This window comes from Rutidosis leptorrhynchoides, chromosome 7 (assembly GCF_046630445.1).
Source record: "Rutidosis leptorrhynchoides isolate AG116_Rl617_1_P2 chromosome 7, CSIRO_AGI_Rlap_v1, whole genome shotgun sequence".
Lineage (NCBI taxonomy): Eukaryota > Viridiplantae > Streptophyta > Magnoliopsida > Asterales > Asteraceae > Rutidosis > Rutidosis leptorrhynchoides.
This window is the reverse complement of record NC_092339.1, coordinates 160,290,124-160,304,575: the sequence shown is the minus strand read 5'-3', so window position 1 is coordinate 160,304,575 and position 14,452 is coordinate 160,290,124. Positions and strand designations below refer to the sequence as shown.

Here is a 14,452-nt window from a genome sequence, read left to right as displayed (position 1 = left end):
TTATTTTAAAATTACATATGTTCCTTTATAACTTACTTAATATCGATTGACTGACAAACGAGTGCTATTATCGTTTACTAAATAAATTCGAAATCATGTAAATATACATTCAATATACCTTACATATATATATATATATATATATATATATATACACATTTATTTACAAACAATTGTTTGTGAATCGTCAGGAATGGTCAAAAGTCAAATGTATGACAATAGTTCAAACTTTTTGGGACTCAACATAACAGGCTTTGCTTATCGTATCGAAATCAAATAGAGATTAAGTTTAAATTTGGTCGAAAATTTTCGGGTCGTCACAATTTTTAAGTATAAATATAATTCAAAATAAAAAAGAAAAATTTTAAGACATTTTTGATGATGTCATTATTTTATATTAAATTTAATTAAAAAAATAATATGAAATCTTTTATAAAAGGAAATACTAATCTTTAACATAACACCAACGCATTTATAAATTTTAAAGTATATTGTACAACTTCTATATAATAGTTGTATTTTAATTTTCTATACAAATTTCAAAAAGCATTTATTATTAATAATAATTATGTATGCGAAAATACAGGTCTCTTAGTCGAACGGGTCATTAAAATAAATAACTTTATCATTTACATTCAATTAATACCTAAAACATGTCATTAAATTGTTTCGTTTAAACAACCCGTGATTTCACGGGTTATTTCACTAGTTTAAAAATATAAAAGTAACTGAATTCACAACTTTTTATAAAAACTACTTGTAAAATGTTAATATGTCATTAAAACGGCCTTTGAATTTATGCAACTATTTCACAATTCACAAGAACAGGTTAACATAATTTTCAAAATCTAATATATAAAGACACGAGTATATGTAAATATATATAAATATCAATTACGGAGTATATATATATATATTTTTTCTTTCTTTTATCTTTAGTCAACGGTCTTCCATGTCAGTTGACTTATAGCTGATCAACAATTGACACCTGTCCCAATTCAACCCAATAAATTGGACCTTTGGTTGCCTAACACTTTATCAAATTCCATACAAAATTTCCACCTTCAAATCTACTTCATCTTGACTCTTTTGTGAAAACACTTCACCTGCACATACCATAACTTGCTCCTCTAATAAATCACACCTTTAAATCTAACAAAAAATCCAAGTAACCATTTCATTACATAATCATGAAGATATCAAAATCATCTTTCTTCAAAAAACAATTCAATTCTAGACTCATAAACATCTTTTTAATTTCATCATCTCTTTGTTTAATTATTTATCTTTTATTTTCTTCGTTTTCTCTTACAGCGAATACCAAAATTTTGTTACTAGGAGCTGATCTTTTTTCTGCTCCTACTTCTATTGATCACATCGTGTTTGGAATCGCGTCTAACGCTAAATCTTGGCCCGAAAGGAAAGAATATGTTAAGATGTGGTGGAAACCTGACAAAATGAGAGGTGCTGTTTTTCTTGATGTTCCGTTAGATGATAAAACTGTTCCGTCTGACGTGTCACTTCTGCCACCTGTTTATATATCGGATGATACTTCACGGTTTCGTTACACGTGGCGTGGTGGTCTTCGGTCAGCCATCCGTGTTGCTCGAGTCGTGTCAGAAACGGTTGCATTAAATCATTCGAACGTCAGGTAAAGTAAAAAAAATATAAACTTAAAATAAATGTTCACATTACTATTTTTTTTCTTATTTTATTATAGTATTTATTATTATTATTTATTATAATTAAATAGTTTGAAGTTTGAAGTTTGATTACTCCGTATAATAATAACAATGAAAAAATCACCACAAGGCTCGGGAGAAGAGCGATTGTGAAGATGTGTGAAGAAAACTTAGTTGCCCGCATATTAAAAAGACGTAAATACCCTTAGTCAATAAAATATTGATATGAATAGTAATCCATTGGTTTCAATTGATATTTGATATATATAGAATAAGTGCACTTTCAAAAGGTAAAAGGGTAAAACTGATATTTATTTATTAAAATTTGCATTGGTCTTAAATACATTATGTGTTTATTAATTGTTGATAGTAATAGTGAAACGGATTTTAATCTTAATAACACATTACTACTCAGATGGTTTGTGTTTGGGGACGATGATACCGTGTTCTTTACTGAGAATCTTGTGAAGACGTTATCGAAATATGATCATAATTTGATGTATTTCATCGGGTCGAACTCTGAGAGCTTTGTACAGAACAGATTCTTCTCATTTGGAATGGCTTTTGGTGGAGCTGGATTCGCAATCAGTTATCCATTAGCAAAATCATTAGCGAAAGTATTGGATTCGTGTTTAGAACGATACCATCATTTGTATGGAAGTGATGGAAGGATTTCGTCGTGTTTGGCTGAACTTGGAGTTGGAATTACCAAAGAATCTGGTTTTCATCAGGTAATCTTTTCATTACAAAATATTAACATGTATTTGTTGTTTTTTATGTCAACTTTCATTCATCATATAATTTCATATCTACCTCTTCTAAATCATCAAAAGATCATGTTTAGTGATCGAGTCAAATAAGTATAATTACATACTACTCGTAATATTTATTTTTCTGCTAAATTTAGGGGGTGTTTGTCTCATTCTGTCTGTTTTTATAGAGTTTATTACAAAATCAATAATATTTATTAACATTAAATAGGTTTAGAAATTTTACATGTACTTTAAATTATTCTACCTTGTCCAATATAAAAGTTGGGAAATGATAACTACTCCGTATAACCCTTAAGGTAATGGTTAACCCTTTCAAATTTAAAAATATCTTCAATATGAAGTTTAATATTTTCATAATAACTTAGCCCTCTAAATTTAAGTATATAAAATATAAAATATGTTATGATATGAAAAATTCATATATTACAATTAATGCTTCACCATTGTCAGAGCTATGGTTAATATTGCCTATGAAAATTTAAGTTACAAGGCAAACATTGTAAACTTCTCTGTTGTGATTTTATAATTATTATTAGAGCATGTTAATTAGCATTCCCTTTTCCTTCTATTTGTCCTTATTTTTGGGACATAATCTTCCATTTCACACACATTGCATTAATTAACATCAACATACATTCTTTTGTGATGTTTAATAATTTCCAGATGTGATTAAGCTTATAATAACCTTCTTTATGATGTTTATATCATGATAACATGATTAGATGGATATGACCGGTGATCCGTTTGGAGTATTAGCGGCACATCCGATGGCACCATTAGTAACACTTCACCATGCCGATCTCTTAGATCCACACACATTGCATTAATTAACATCAACATACATTCTTTTGTGATGTTTAATAATTTCCAGATGTGATTAAGCTTATAATAACCTTCTTTATGATGGTTATATCATGATAACATGATTAGATGGATATGACCGGTGATCCGTTTGGAGTATTAGCGGCACATCCGATGGCACCATTAGTAACACTTCACCATGCCGATCTCTTAGATCCACACACATTGCATTAATTAACATCAACATACATTCTTTTGTGATGTTTAATAATTTCCAGATGTGATTAAGCTTATAATAACCTTCTTTATGATGTTTATATCATGATAACATGATTAGATGGATATGACCGGTGATCCGTTTGGAGTATTAGCGGCACATCCGATGGCACCATTAGTAACACTTCACCATGCCGATCTCTTAGATCCAATTTTCCCAAATATGAAAAATAGAAACGCTATGCGCCATTTGTACAAAGCGGCCGAATTAGATCCACATAGGATCTTACAACAAACAGTTTGTTACGACCGTTGGTATTCTTGGACAATATCAATCTCATGGGGCTACGCAGTTGAAGTGTTTGGAAGTCATGTTATGTTGCCAGACGTACTTCGTGTGCCAGCAACATTTAGGCCATGGAAAAAAGGTAATGTATTACACTCATTATTTAGTTTCGACATGAGGGAGCAAAATAAGGATCCTTGTAAAAGACCAGTCGTGTTTCATATGAACACGACGTTTCTTGAAGGAGAAAATACTGTAAGTGTATACAAAATAAGCGCGGCGGAGAACTGTTCAACAAGTCCAGGGTCACCTAGGAGAATTGAAATGATCAAAGTGCATGCTCCAAAGTTACAACTCGACATTAAACAGGTAACATGATTTTACTTTCTACAACTATGGCATTCTGTTTATTCTCTCTCTTTTGTTATGTGTACATCATAGTATTTAGTACTGCGTATTACATTGTACAAGGTATATTATCTATTATTCACACATATGATTAAAAACTTGAAGATTGTGATATTTAAGTATTTTTAATGAGTAAATAGTCTAAAAAGTTAATATAAAACACAAAATTCATCAATAAAAGGAACACTTGATTGTTGCTTATAAAGGTTTCAGCCTATTACTAAGAGCCCAATGGTTCAAACCTGAGATCTTTGCAACTCATGTTCAAATCTTGTGGTGGTTAATGAAGAGTTTGGAATTTGACAAGAATTAATCCGGTTAAGCTGCATACACCAAAGTAAAAATTTTAGACCTCCCGGTTAACCTGAATAGAAAATCCCCATTACTTATGAATGATTCTGAAAATCCCCATTACTTATGAATGATACTGATTTAAATTTAGTGTATAATAGTGTGTCCTATGAGATACACGCATAAAAACATCGTTTTTGTACAAAAGAAAGGATCGAAAAGCATAAAAGATAGCGTTTGACACCTGTTTCCCGAGAATTTCGGAAATTTGACGCTTATAAATAGACCCCATGGGTCACCACATTTCACATCTGAACTTCAGTCAGAGAGAAGTATACTTTCTCTCTCACACAGTTCTTTCTCTCTTTAAAACCTTAATCGCTTAGCAACAAAACGCTACACGGACCAATTCCAGATTGGTCCAAAGACTGACACGGATTTCTCATCCGTGTTCCGGGTCTGCAGGGATTATTTCCCGAGGGCAAACATCAGTCGGCAGCATAGCGCTCAACGTTAGGCTGTTATTGTATTGTACTAGTACCTTTCATCCGCTATATAGAAAATAGTACTAACATATGGCGCCATCTGTTTCAAAGAATCACTCAACTCTCAAGAGCAGGAAATATAACTATCATAGAATAATATCTGTTGAGGCAAATATGATACATAAGTGGCAAGCCGGACAACGGAGAAAAGCAGAAACTTTAGTAAGATTGGAAGCAAGAATCACTCAACTCCTGTGGTGATTGAAGCTCGTATAGCAAATTGTATTATTAGAGGAATATATACTGATTCTGGAGTAGGAGCGCAGATATCATGTATGAACATTGTTTCATACAATTACCAGAAAGAGTAAAAGAGACGATGAAAGACACGCTTGTTCCTTTAGCAAGTTTTGCCAACGATCCATCATGATCAGAAGGAAGTATACTTTTAGAAGTGGTGTTAGGGAAATCACCATTCAAAAGAACAGCTCATATCGAGTTTCTTGTAGTAAAAGCGAATTCACAATATAATGTCATTTTGGGACGTTTAGTTATGATGACCTTTAGAGCTATGATATCAACAGTACATGGAATGACGAAGTTTCCTACGCCAGCTGGAGTCGCAACACTATACGCAGAACGGAGAAGAGCAATTGAATGTGTGCAAATAAATCGAACCACTATTAAACCAATCATTCACGAGGATGGGTCAATTTCACCAAACCCAGCATTCCCAGACCAGAAAATTATCATTGGGAACACATTAACAAAGAAAACAAAAGAGAAACTTTACAACATTCTAGCATCCAATTTAGATGTATTTGCATGGCAAGTTTCTGACATGACTGGAGTACCACAGCACATTGCTGAGCATAAGCTTAATGTGAATCCTAATATTTCACCAGTTTGTCAAAAGAAAAGAGGTATGACCCCTGAACGGACCAAATTTTTTAGAGAAGAAGTTAGAAATTTGGTGGATGTTGGGATATTAAGAGAAGTCAAGTATCAAACCTGGGTAGCAAATCCAGTAATGGTAAAGAAACCAGATAACACATGGAGGAAGATTGTGGATTTTACAGACATAAATAAAGCTTGCCTGAAAGATAATTACCCTTTGCTAGAAATAGCCTGGAAGGTGAAGTCTTCAAGTAGATATCAGTTTAAGTCTTTTTTGGATGCCTACAAGGGGTACCACCAGATTCCCATGGCAGTACGGGATCAGGATAAAACAGCTTTTCACACGGCGGATGGAATATTTTGTTATGTGAAAATGCCTTTTGGATTAAAGAATGCAGGAGCAACTTACCAACGTGTAATTGATATGGCATTTAGAGATCAAATAGGCAGGAATGTGGAGGCCTATGTTGATGATATTGTTATCAAAAGCAACACGGAGGAAACCATGTTTAGGGATATTCTTGAGACTTTTGAGTCATTACACAAGATTAATATGAAGTTACCAAAAAAGTGTACTTTTGGTGTAGAAGAAGGTAAATTTTTGGGTCATGTTGTTAGAAGAGAGGAATCAAAGCAAATCCAAAGAAAATTCAAGCAATTGAAGATATGACTTCTCCAAAAATAAAAAATAAAGTGCAAAGTTTGAATGGAAGGTTGACAACATTAACAAGGTTTTTATCCAGAGCAGCAAAACGTTCATTACCATTTATGAAGGTTTAAAAGGTTATTTAAACAAAAAGTATTTTGCATGGACGGCGGAAGCCGAAGCAGCTTTTTAGGATGTTAAACAACTTTTAAAGGAGTTACCAACATTAACTACACCAATAGCAGGAGAAATGTTAATCCTATATTTGGCAGTATCAACAGACGCCATTAGTTCAATTTTAATTGCAGAACGGAATGGGGTGCAAATGCCAATATATTTCGTCAGCAAGTTGTTACAACAAATCGAAATCAATTATCCACCTATAGAAAAATTGGTATATGTTCTAGTGTACACAGCTAGACAGTTGAGATGATATTTTCAAGGACATCCAATTCTTGTTTTAACAGACCAACCAATTAAGTAAATCTTGAAACATCCAGAATCATCAGGACGTTTAGCAAAATGGGCAGTTAAGTTGGGGGAATATGAAATAAATTTTTCACCAAGACATGCAGTTAAAGGGCAGATTTTGGCAGATTTTCTTTTAGAAACAATCGAAAAAGTAGATTATCCACGTGAAGCTAAAAACAATAATTGCATGTGGGAGTTACATACTGATGGAGCATCAAGTGAAGAAGGAGTAGGTGCAGGATTGGTGGTTACAAACCCGGAATGGAAGAACATACGTATGCACTTAAGTTTTGTTTTTATGCATCTAACAATGAAGGAGAGTATGAGGCGTTGCTCTCCGGCCTTCACATAGCGTCTGAGATGGGGATAAAGCATTTATGTGCTTATGTGAACTCTCATATTATTGCACAACAAGTTAACGGGGCGTTTGAGGCAAAAGATCTATCAATGAAACGATACTTACAATTGGTTAAAAAGGTTTCAAAGAATTTTGAAACTCTAGAAGTTGTGCAAATATCAAGAAATAAAAACAAAAAAGCATATGTGTTGAGCAAGTTAGCAACATTAACATTTGATCATTTACATAAGAAAGTTTTGGTGGAGGTTTTGAAGGATAAGTCAATTGATAAAAAAGGTGGTAATAGCAACATTTGAGGAAGGGGGACCGTGCTTGATGACTCCTTATGTTAAGTATTTGTAAGACGGAACACTGCCAAAAGACATCACGAAAACAAGACAGATAAAGGTAAGTGCTCTGCTCTACGTATTGGAGAACAACGTGCTCTACAGAAGATCTTTCAATGGTTCAAATTTGAGGTGTTTAGCACCACAAGAAGCTGTAGATGTGGTGAAAGAGATGCATGAAGGTTTGTGTGCACAACATTCTGGTTATAGAATCATTGTAGCACGGATCATGAGGCAAGAATATTATTGGCAAACAATTTACAGAGACACAGCAGAAACAATAAAATCATGTGATTCATGTCAGCGGCATGGGACCGTCCAACGTTTGCCGAAATATGATTTAATTTAGTTTCATCTGCATGGCCATTCTGTAAGTGGGCAATTGATATAGTGGGACCATTCCCAAGGAGTGTTGGAAATGCAAAATTTTTGGTGGTTGCAATTGATTTTTTCACTAAGTGGGTAGAGGCAAAAGTGTTAGCACGCATAAAGGGGGAAACATAAAAAAGTTTGTATGGAATTATATCGTATGCAGGTATGGTTTTCCAAACGAAATTGTAAGAGATAATGGTAAATAGTTCGCAGAGAATCCATTCAAAAGTTGGTGTGAAGAGTTAAGCATTAAACAAACATTCACGTCTGTTGCTCACCCACAAGCAAAACGGCCTAGTTGAAGTAACAAACAAGGAAATTGTAGCCGGCATAAAGGATAGACTGGGATTAAGTCAGACTAAATGGGTAGATGAAGTACCATATGTTTTGTGGGCTCACCGTACAACGCCAAAATGGAGCACGGGTGAGACGTCATTCAGCTTGGTGTATGGTACTGAAGCAGTAATACCAGCTAAAATCCGTGTACCAACACATAGGGTTTTGGCATTTAATGTTGAGAACAATTCATCCGTCTTGCGTGAAAATTTGAACTTGTTGGAAGAGAGGTGTATCATGGCCGTTATCCGTCAACCAGATGCTAAGCAGCGAATGACACAATATTACAATAAAAGGTTAAGGCATGTGCAGTTCAAAGAAGGAGATTTGGTGTTAAGGGACAATGAAGCAAGCAGACAAGCAAAACAGGGGAAGCTGGGACCACGATGGGAAGGGCCATACAAGATCATACGTGCACATCCTAACGGATCCTATACCCTTGCAGCGCCTTCCGACGAGGAAATGCAGCGAACTTGGAATGCAATGAGTTTAAAGATATTTTATGCGTAATATTGCATATTCAAGTAGCCTGATCAACTATTATGAATATGAGATGCAATCATAAATGAAAAAATTTCTTTAAGTAATAAGAATTGAAACAATTATTCTTGTAGCACAATATTCACATTTTTTTTATCCGACCAAGGATTTTTAATCAGATGTCACAAAGCTGTGTGTCATCCCTGCCCACAGAAGAGAAATTTGTTCTCGGTGGCAGAAGTTCAATCGTACACAAAGGGTTGAAATGGCAGCTGATCACGTAGAACTCCGCTGAACATCCAGGCAATAGATTGTATCTACGACCGTCATTACGTAAAAAACTAAAAATAATGCATGGCTAGCCAGTATATTTGATTCTTATAATCAAGCATATAAAGCTTTGGCATAACTAATACAAAGTATATATATATATATATATATATATATATATATATATATATATATATATATATATATATATATATACATACATATATATGTATATACATATATACATATACATATATACATATATATATATATATATATATATATATATATATATATATATATATATATATATATATATATATATATATATATATATATATATATATATATATATATATATATATGGCATTACATAATACAATTTCAAATTCAAAATATCTTCCACCGAAGCAGAAGGATCGTTACAAACAATTTCTAACTCAGGGAACGGAAATTTTCTATTTGATCACCTACAATTTTCACCCTATCAATAGCATCTGGCTTCAGTTGTGAAGTAATAGCATCCGGCAGTGGATCAGGAAAGTTAGGCACCTTTTTCTTCAACGTTTCAAGGAACCTTATTCGTTCGGTGTCTAGCGCAACGGTAATAAACTCATTGAATGGTTTGGTCAGTGCTTCAGAACTAAAGGCATTCTTCACAATCTGTGGGATACCTGCAGCAAGACAGCAAGATGCCTACTTTCATTCTGGTTTGCCTGTAACTGTTCTTTTAAAGCTGTCTCAGAATTGGTCAAGGTTTCAATCTTATGCAAATACCAATTTTCTTTCGTTGCTAGCTCGACAACACAAGCCTCTGCAGCACGCTTGGCGGCAATTGCAGCATCTAGTTCAAGTTTAGCAATTTTTGCCAATTCATAATCCTTTTCAATCCTATCTGACTTATCTCGATGCACTTGATCAGAACGCTCTAAGCGTTTCAAATTGTCAAATTCTGAGGCAATATTTCAAATAATGCCCTGTGCCCGAGATTTACGAGCATCACTCTGAGATAAACTCTCAAAAAAGTTGACAAGTGATGAAGACACCATTGCTTCAAGATATTTCATAAATTCCGCGTAGCTACCTGGAGGACCTGTAAGAAATGACGATAGGCTAGCTGTGTCTAAATTAGGAAGACTGATTTGTGAGCTACTCTCGCCTATTGTGTTACACTGGACGGGAGGCGGAAGAGCAAGCCTTTTCTGTGCTTCTCCTTCAGAAGACATAGCTGGATTAAAACAACATTTATTATTTATAAAGTTTTCCCAATCCATATATGATGAGTCAAAATTCAATAATGGGTATCTAAGTGGGTCAACAATATAATAGCCGCCATTGCTAGGCATGTGGAAAAAGCAAAAAAGGTTTTCTTCTGCTACGCATTCAAAAGAAAGGTTACTAGTTGTACGAAGTTTGCGTGAATTTGATCGAATCAAAGCCGACTCATCCACAGGCTCATTGTCATCCACCATTTTTTCAGATGAGAATTGCAGCTCCTCATACTTTATATGATGAAAAGCGGTGAGCGAAGTTATAACTGAAACAACAAAATTTCACATTTATTTTACAAGTAAATATAACGAAAGAAACATAATAATTATCAATTTTGTCAGACCTTTATTCTTTAACATCACAATTGCAACACCGCGTGCCACTTCATCCCACTCTGCATTAATCATGCATAAAGCTAGCATGTGCTCTGGATAATGCCGATTGGGAATCCTCTCTTTGATCATCGTATTTAACAGTCTTCGTTCATTTGCTGTCAGTCTAGGATAGGTAATTTTGGGCGGCTCGAGTGAGGTACGCCAATAACGAGCCTTTGTGGAAATGTCAGGAATTATATCACTGTTGAAGAAGAAAAATGTATTTTTCCAATCTTCCGAAACATCACTTGAGGTAAGAAAAAACCCGTCAAAATTTGAGATACAGAAGCATCCTTTATCATAGTATTTAAGAGTAGCAAGATGACAAAAGAAGCGAACAGATGGTGTAATATTACAAGCGTTACAGTACATCTCAAAAGCAGGATCTTTCGAATCGACATAGGTTCAAATTGGCCAACGCTAACACCGTAAAAACTACAAACATTCAAATAGAATGTCGTAAAATGAATACGAAGAAAGGAAAAGAACAGAGCACGACCATAAATGGCAACTTTGCCAGAAGGGGGATGTGATGCACGTTCATGAGCAAGTGGTATTACGTCGTCGGCTCTAAAGAATTTTGGAAATACAATTTTGACGCGATCTAAATATGCTGAAGTAATTCCGCTACGAATTATGTCTACATTTAAGGGAGCCATTGATTAGATGATGACAAAGGCGGATTTTTGCAGAAAGATTAAGGTAGATGAAGGTGTAATTAGGGTTGGAGTAAATGTGAAACAATAAAATTGAGGTTTAAATAAAGGGGAGAAAGCAAACAGTTGATGGAGATAGAATGGCCTATAATTCGCCACGAATCCAGAATACGTAAGCATATAAATAAACAAAAAATTCAAAATTTAAAGGGACACTTTTTGCAGACAAATCATCAAAAGGGAACTGTCCCTGTAGAAAAACTGACGGCTGTGGTAGATTTATGTTCCCGAGGAAAAAGGCACTCTTTATATTTTATAGTTTAATGACTTGATTTTTTTGCAAAAATAAAGTCATTAAACTGGGGGACTTAATGATGTATCCTAGGGGATACACGCATAAAAACATCGTTTTTGTAAAAAAGAAAGGATTAAAAAGCATAAAAGATAGCAGTTTATGTCATTATCCGTCCAGCTCAGCCAGACCGCCCAGCGTCATGCGTAAGCCCTGCAGGCAGCTTCCATGCTTAAGCCCTTTAATTAGGCGCGTGAGCGGCACGCAACCACGTCAGCTACGCCAAAGTCGATTCCGAATATTTTGCATAACTGAATTAATCAGCGTTTGACACGTGTTTCCCGAGAATTTCGGACATTTTACGCCTATAAATAGACCTCATGGGTCACCACATTTCACATCTGAACTTTAGTCAGAGAGAAGTACACTTTCTCACTCACACAGTTCTTTCTCACTCTAAAACCTTAACCGCTTAGCAACAAAACGCTACACGGACCAAAGACTGATTGAGGCCACCCCACGGATTTCTCATCCGTGTTCCGGGTCTGCAGGGATTATTTCCCGGGTGTAGGCTGTTATTGTACTGTACTGATACCTTTCATCCGCTATACGGAAAATAGTACCAACAGTGTATATAAAGAATTCATAATTTGAAAAGATTGCAGAGGTAAAAAAAAAAAAAAAAAAGCAACATGTCAAATTTTTTGTTGCAATATTTTCAAAATCTCTCTTTTATATGCGTCAAAATAAATTCAAAATTATGGGTGTGTAATGGGAAAAGTCATATTCCTTTTATTAAGAAATTTGAATTTGATCACTATTTGCCATTTTCCTAATATATATCAAAATCAAGTAGAACACTTATTTATTTATAAGTTTATGTATGCATAAAAATGATGTAAATATCACTTCTTTAAAAAGAAGTACAAGTACAAAACAATTGTAATGTGAAACGCTCTTATAGATATCCCCCTGTATATAATTGATTTGAGTTTTTCTGTGACATAGATGCACGCACCTAGACGACAATGTTGTGACGTATTACCATCATCAAGACACGAAAAGCTGGAATTTAGCATAAGGGAATGCCATGACGATGAGTTGATTCAGATGCCTCGATAGCGGGCTTCTTTAACAATGAGTTTGTTGTGTGACATTAATGTGTAGATAACACATGGACCGGTGAATATATAATGATCAAATCACACCACATATATTTCAAAGACACCATGCGAAGAATGGCTACTTTGGGAACTAAGCTTTCTAATGACGGGAAGATGACAATTAGGATAAATTCGATGGAGAAAGAGAGAGTAATTATTAATTGACCATATTTGTATGTGAACCAATAATTCAAATTGGAATATTTTAAACACCTCTAAAATAAATTGGACTGATTCATCCTCGTTTGGTGAAAAAGCATATTGTTATTGCTTGACATGATTTCAAACAATATATAAGAGCGTTAGGTTCACGGTTTTGTTTAAATCATATGATGTGGTGTACGATCAGGTTATAAAAATTATAAAAACTAGAAAATATCTTCTAAATACTAAATACTGACTAAAACAAAAGATATACAGTAATACAGACAAGTGAACTTGATAATTCAATACTAATGTATCGCGAAATCCTTAGAGTTTTGTTCCACGGGATGATATCTATATGGGTGATGATATGTACACAACCTAAAATTGTTATGTACATAACCATGATGTTTTACAGTATTGTACAGTACAATACTGTAAAATATGAAGGTTATGTACATAACAATTTTGAGTTGTGTACATATCACTTCTCTATCTCTATATATGTTCAAGTAAAACAGTAAATCAGGGAGTTTTTCGTTTAGACCGAAAAGTCAAATATAGTGATTTAGCAAAGATTACAATAAAACTAGTAAATCAAGGTGTTTTCCGTTTAGTGACCAAAAAATCAATAATAGTGATTTAAGAAAGATTACTAAAACAGTAAACAAAGAATAAAGTAACTGCAAACATCAGTCTAAGACGAATATTTTATTTCATGTGTTAGTAATAAGTCTACTAACGGATACTAAACGTAATTACAATTGAATCAGTATTTAAAAGTGTCAGTCAATCAAACATTATTTCCCGCACCAGATCGTCTATGCATTTTATTACTATTAATTGTCGACTAACTTATTAATCTAGAGCATGGCGTCCTACGATCACAGTCATTCGGTCACCAATAATTGCGCAAAATGGTCGTCACAACAATCCACCTCTACTTGTTTTTATAATCAACCAATTTCTACTAATTTGTCAGATAGTTTGCACAAGTTTATTGTCACTAGTTGTAAATCATTATATCTATTCTTTTTTTTGAAAGGCAAAACAACTTTTATTCAACACGAACGATCGTACAACGAAGGAGTTCTAAGACATTGTGTCTAGAACAAAAACATAAAATTAGAAGGGCACGAGACTATTAGTTGCAAGGCAAGCAACTCAAGACCTACACCCTAACTATATACATGATCACGAACTATTTAAATAACAACCCGGATTAAATAACCAAGTGAGCCAATCAAGCTTTTTCCCTTTTGCTCTATTAGAGATCCACCCAAATGACATAAATTGAATCTCATTTAACGCGACCGGGCCGTTCCAACATTTTTCTTGAAATATCTTGTTATTACTATTCTTCCAAATAAGATATGCACAAACCCATTTGGTGGCTTGCCACAACTTGCTTCCACGACTTGAAGAAGTAACCGTGTTATCTTCGTTGATAATT

The 14,452-nt window shown here is 34.3% G+C and overlaps 1 protein-coding gene across 1 annotated transcript; it reads left to right on the top strand.

Annotated features, from left to right (window-relative positions):
* Window positions 1-1,190: 1,190 nt before the first annotated feature.
* LOC139859734 (uncharacterized) lies at window positions 1,191-13,065 on the top strand. The gene is made up of 4 exons (XM_071848509.1): window positions 1,191-1,651; window positions 2,098-2,413; window positions 3,594-4,127; window positions 12,701-13,065. Exons 1-4 carry the CDS (start codon window positions 1,191-1,193, stop codon window positions 12,812-12,814), a joined length of 1,425 nt encoding a protein of 474 aa, XP_071704610.1. The 3' UTR covers window positions 12,815-13,065.
* The last annotated feature ends 1,387 nt before the right edge of the window (window positions 13,066-14,452 follow it).

Bases quoted from the DNA above. Each gene is read 5' to 3' on its own strand.
- LOC139859734 (XM_071848509.1), top strand. From the start codon at position 1,191: ATGAAGATATCAAAATCATCTTTCTTCAAAAAACAATTCAATTCTAGA. The intron at 2,414-3,593 runs GTAATCTTTTCA...TAACATGATTAG, and splicing joins AAGAATCTGGTTTTCATCAG to ATGGATATGACCGGTGATCC. The intron at 4,128-12,700 runs GTAACATGATTT...TCTGTGACATAG, and splicing joins TACAACTCGACATTAAACAG to ATGCACGCACCTAGACGACA.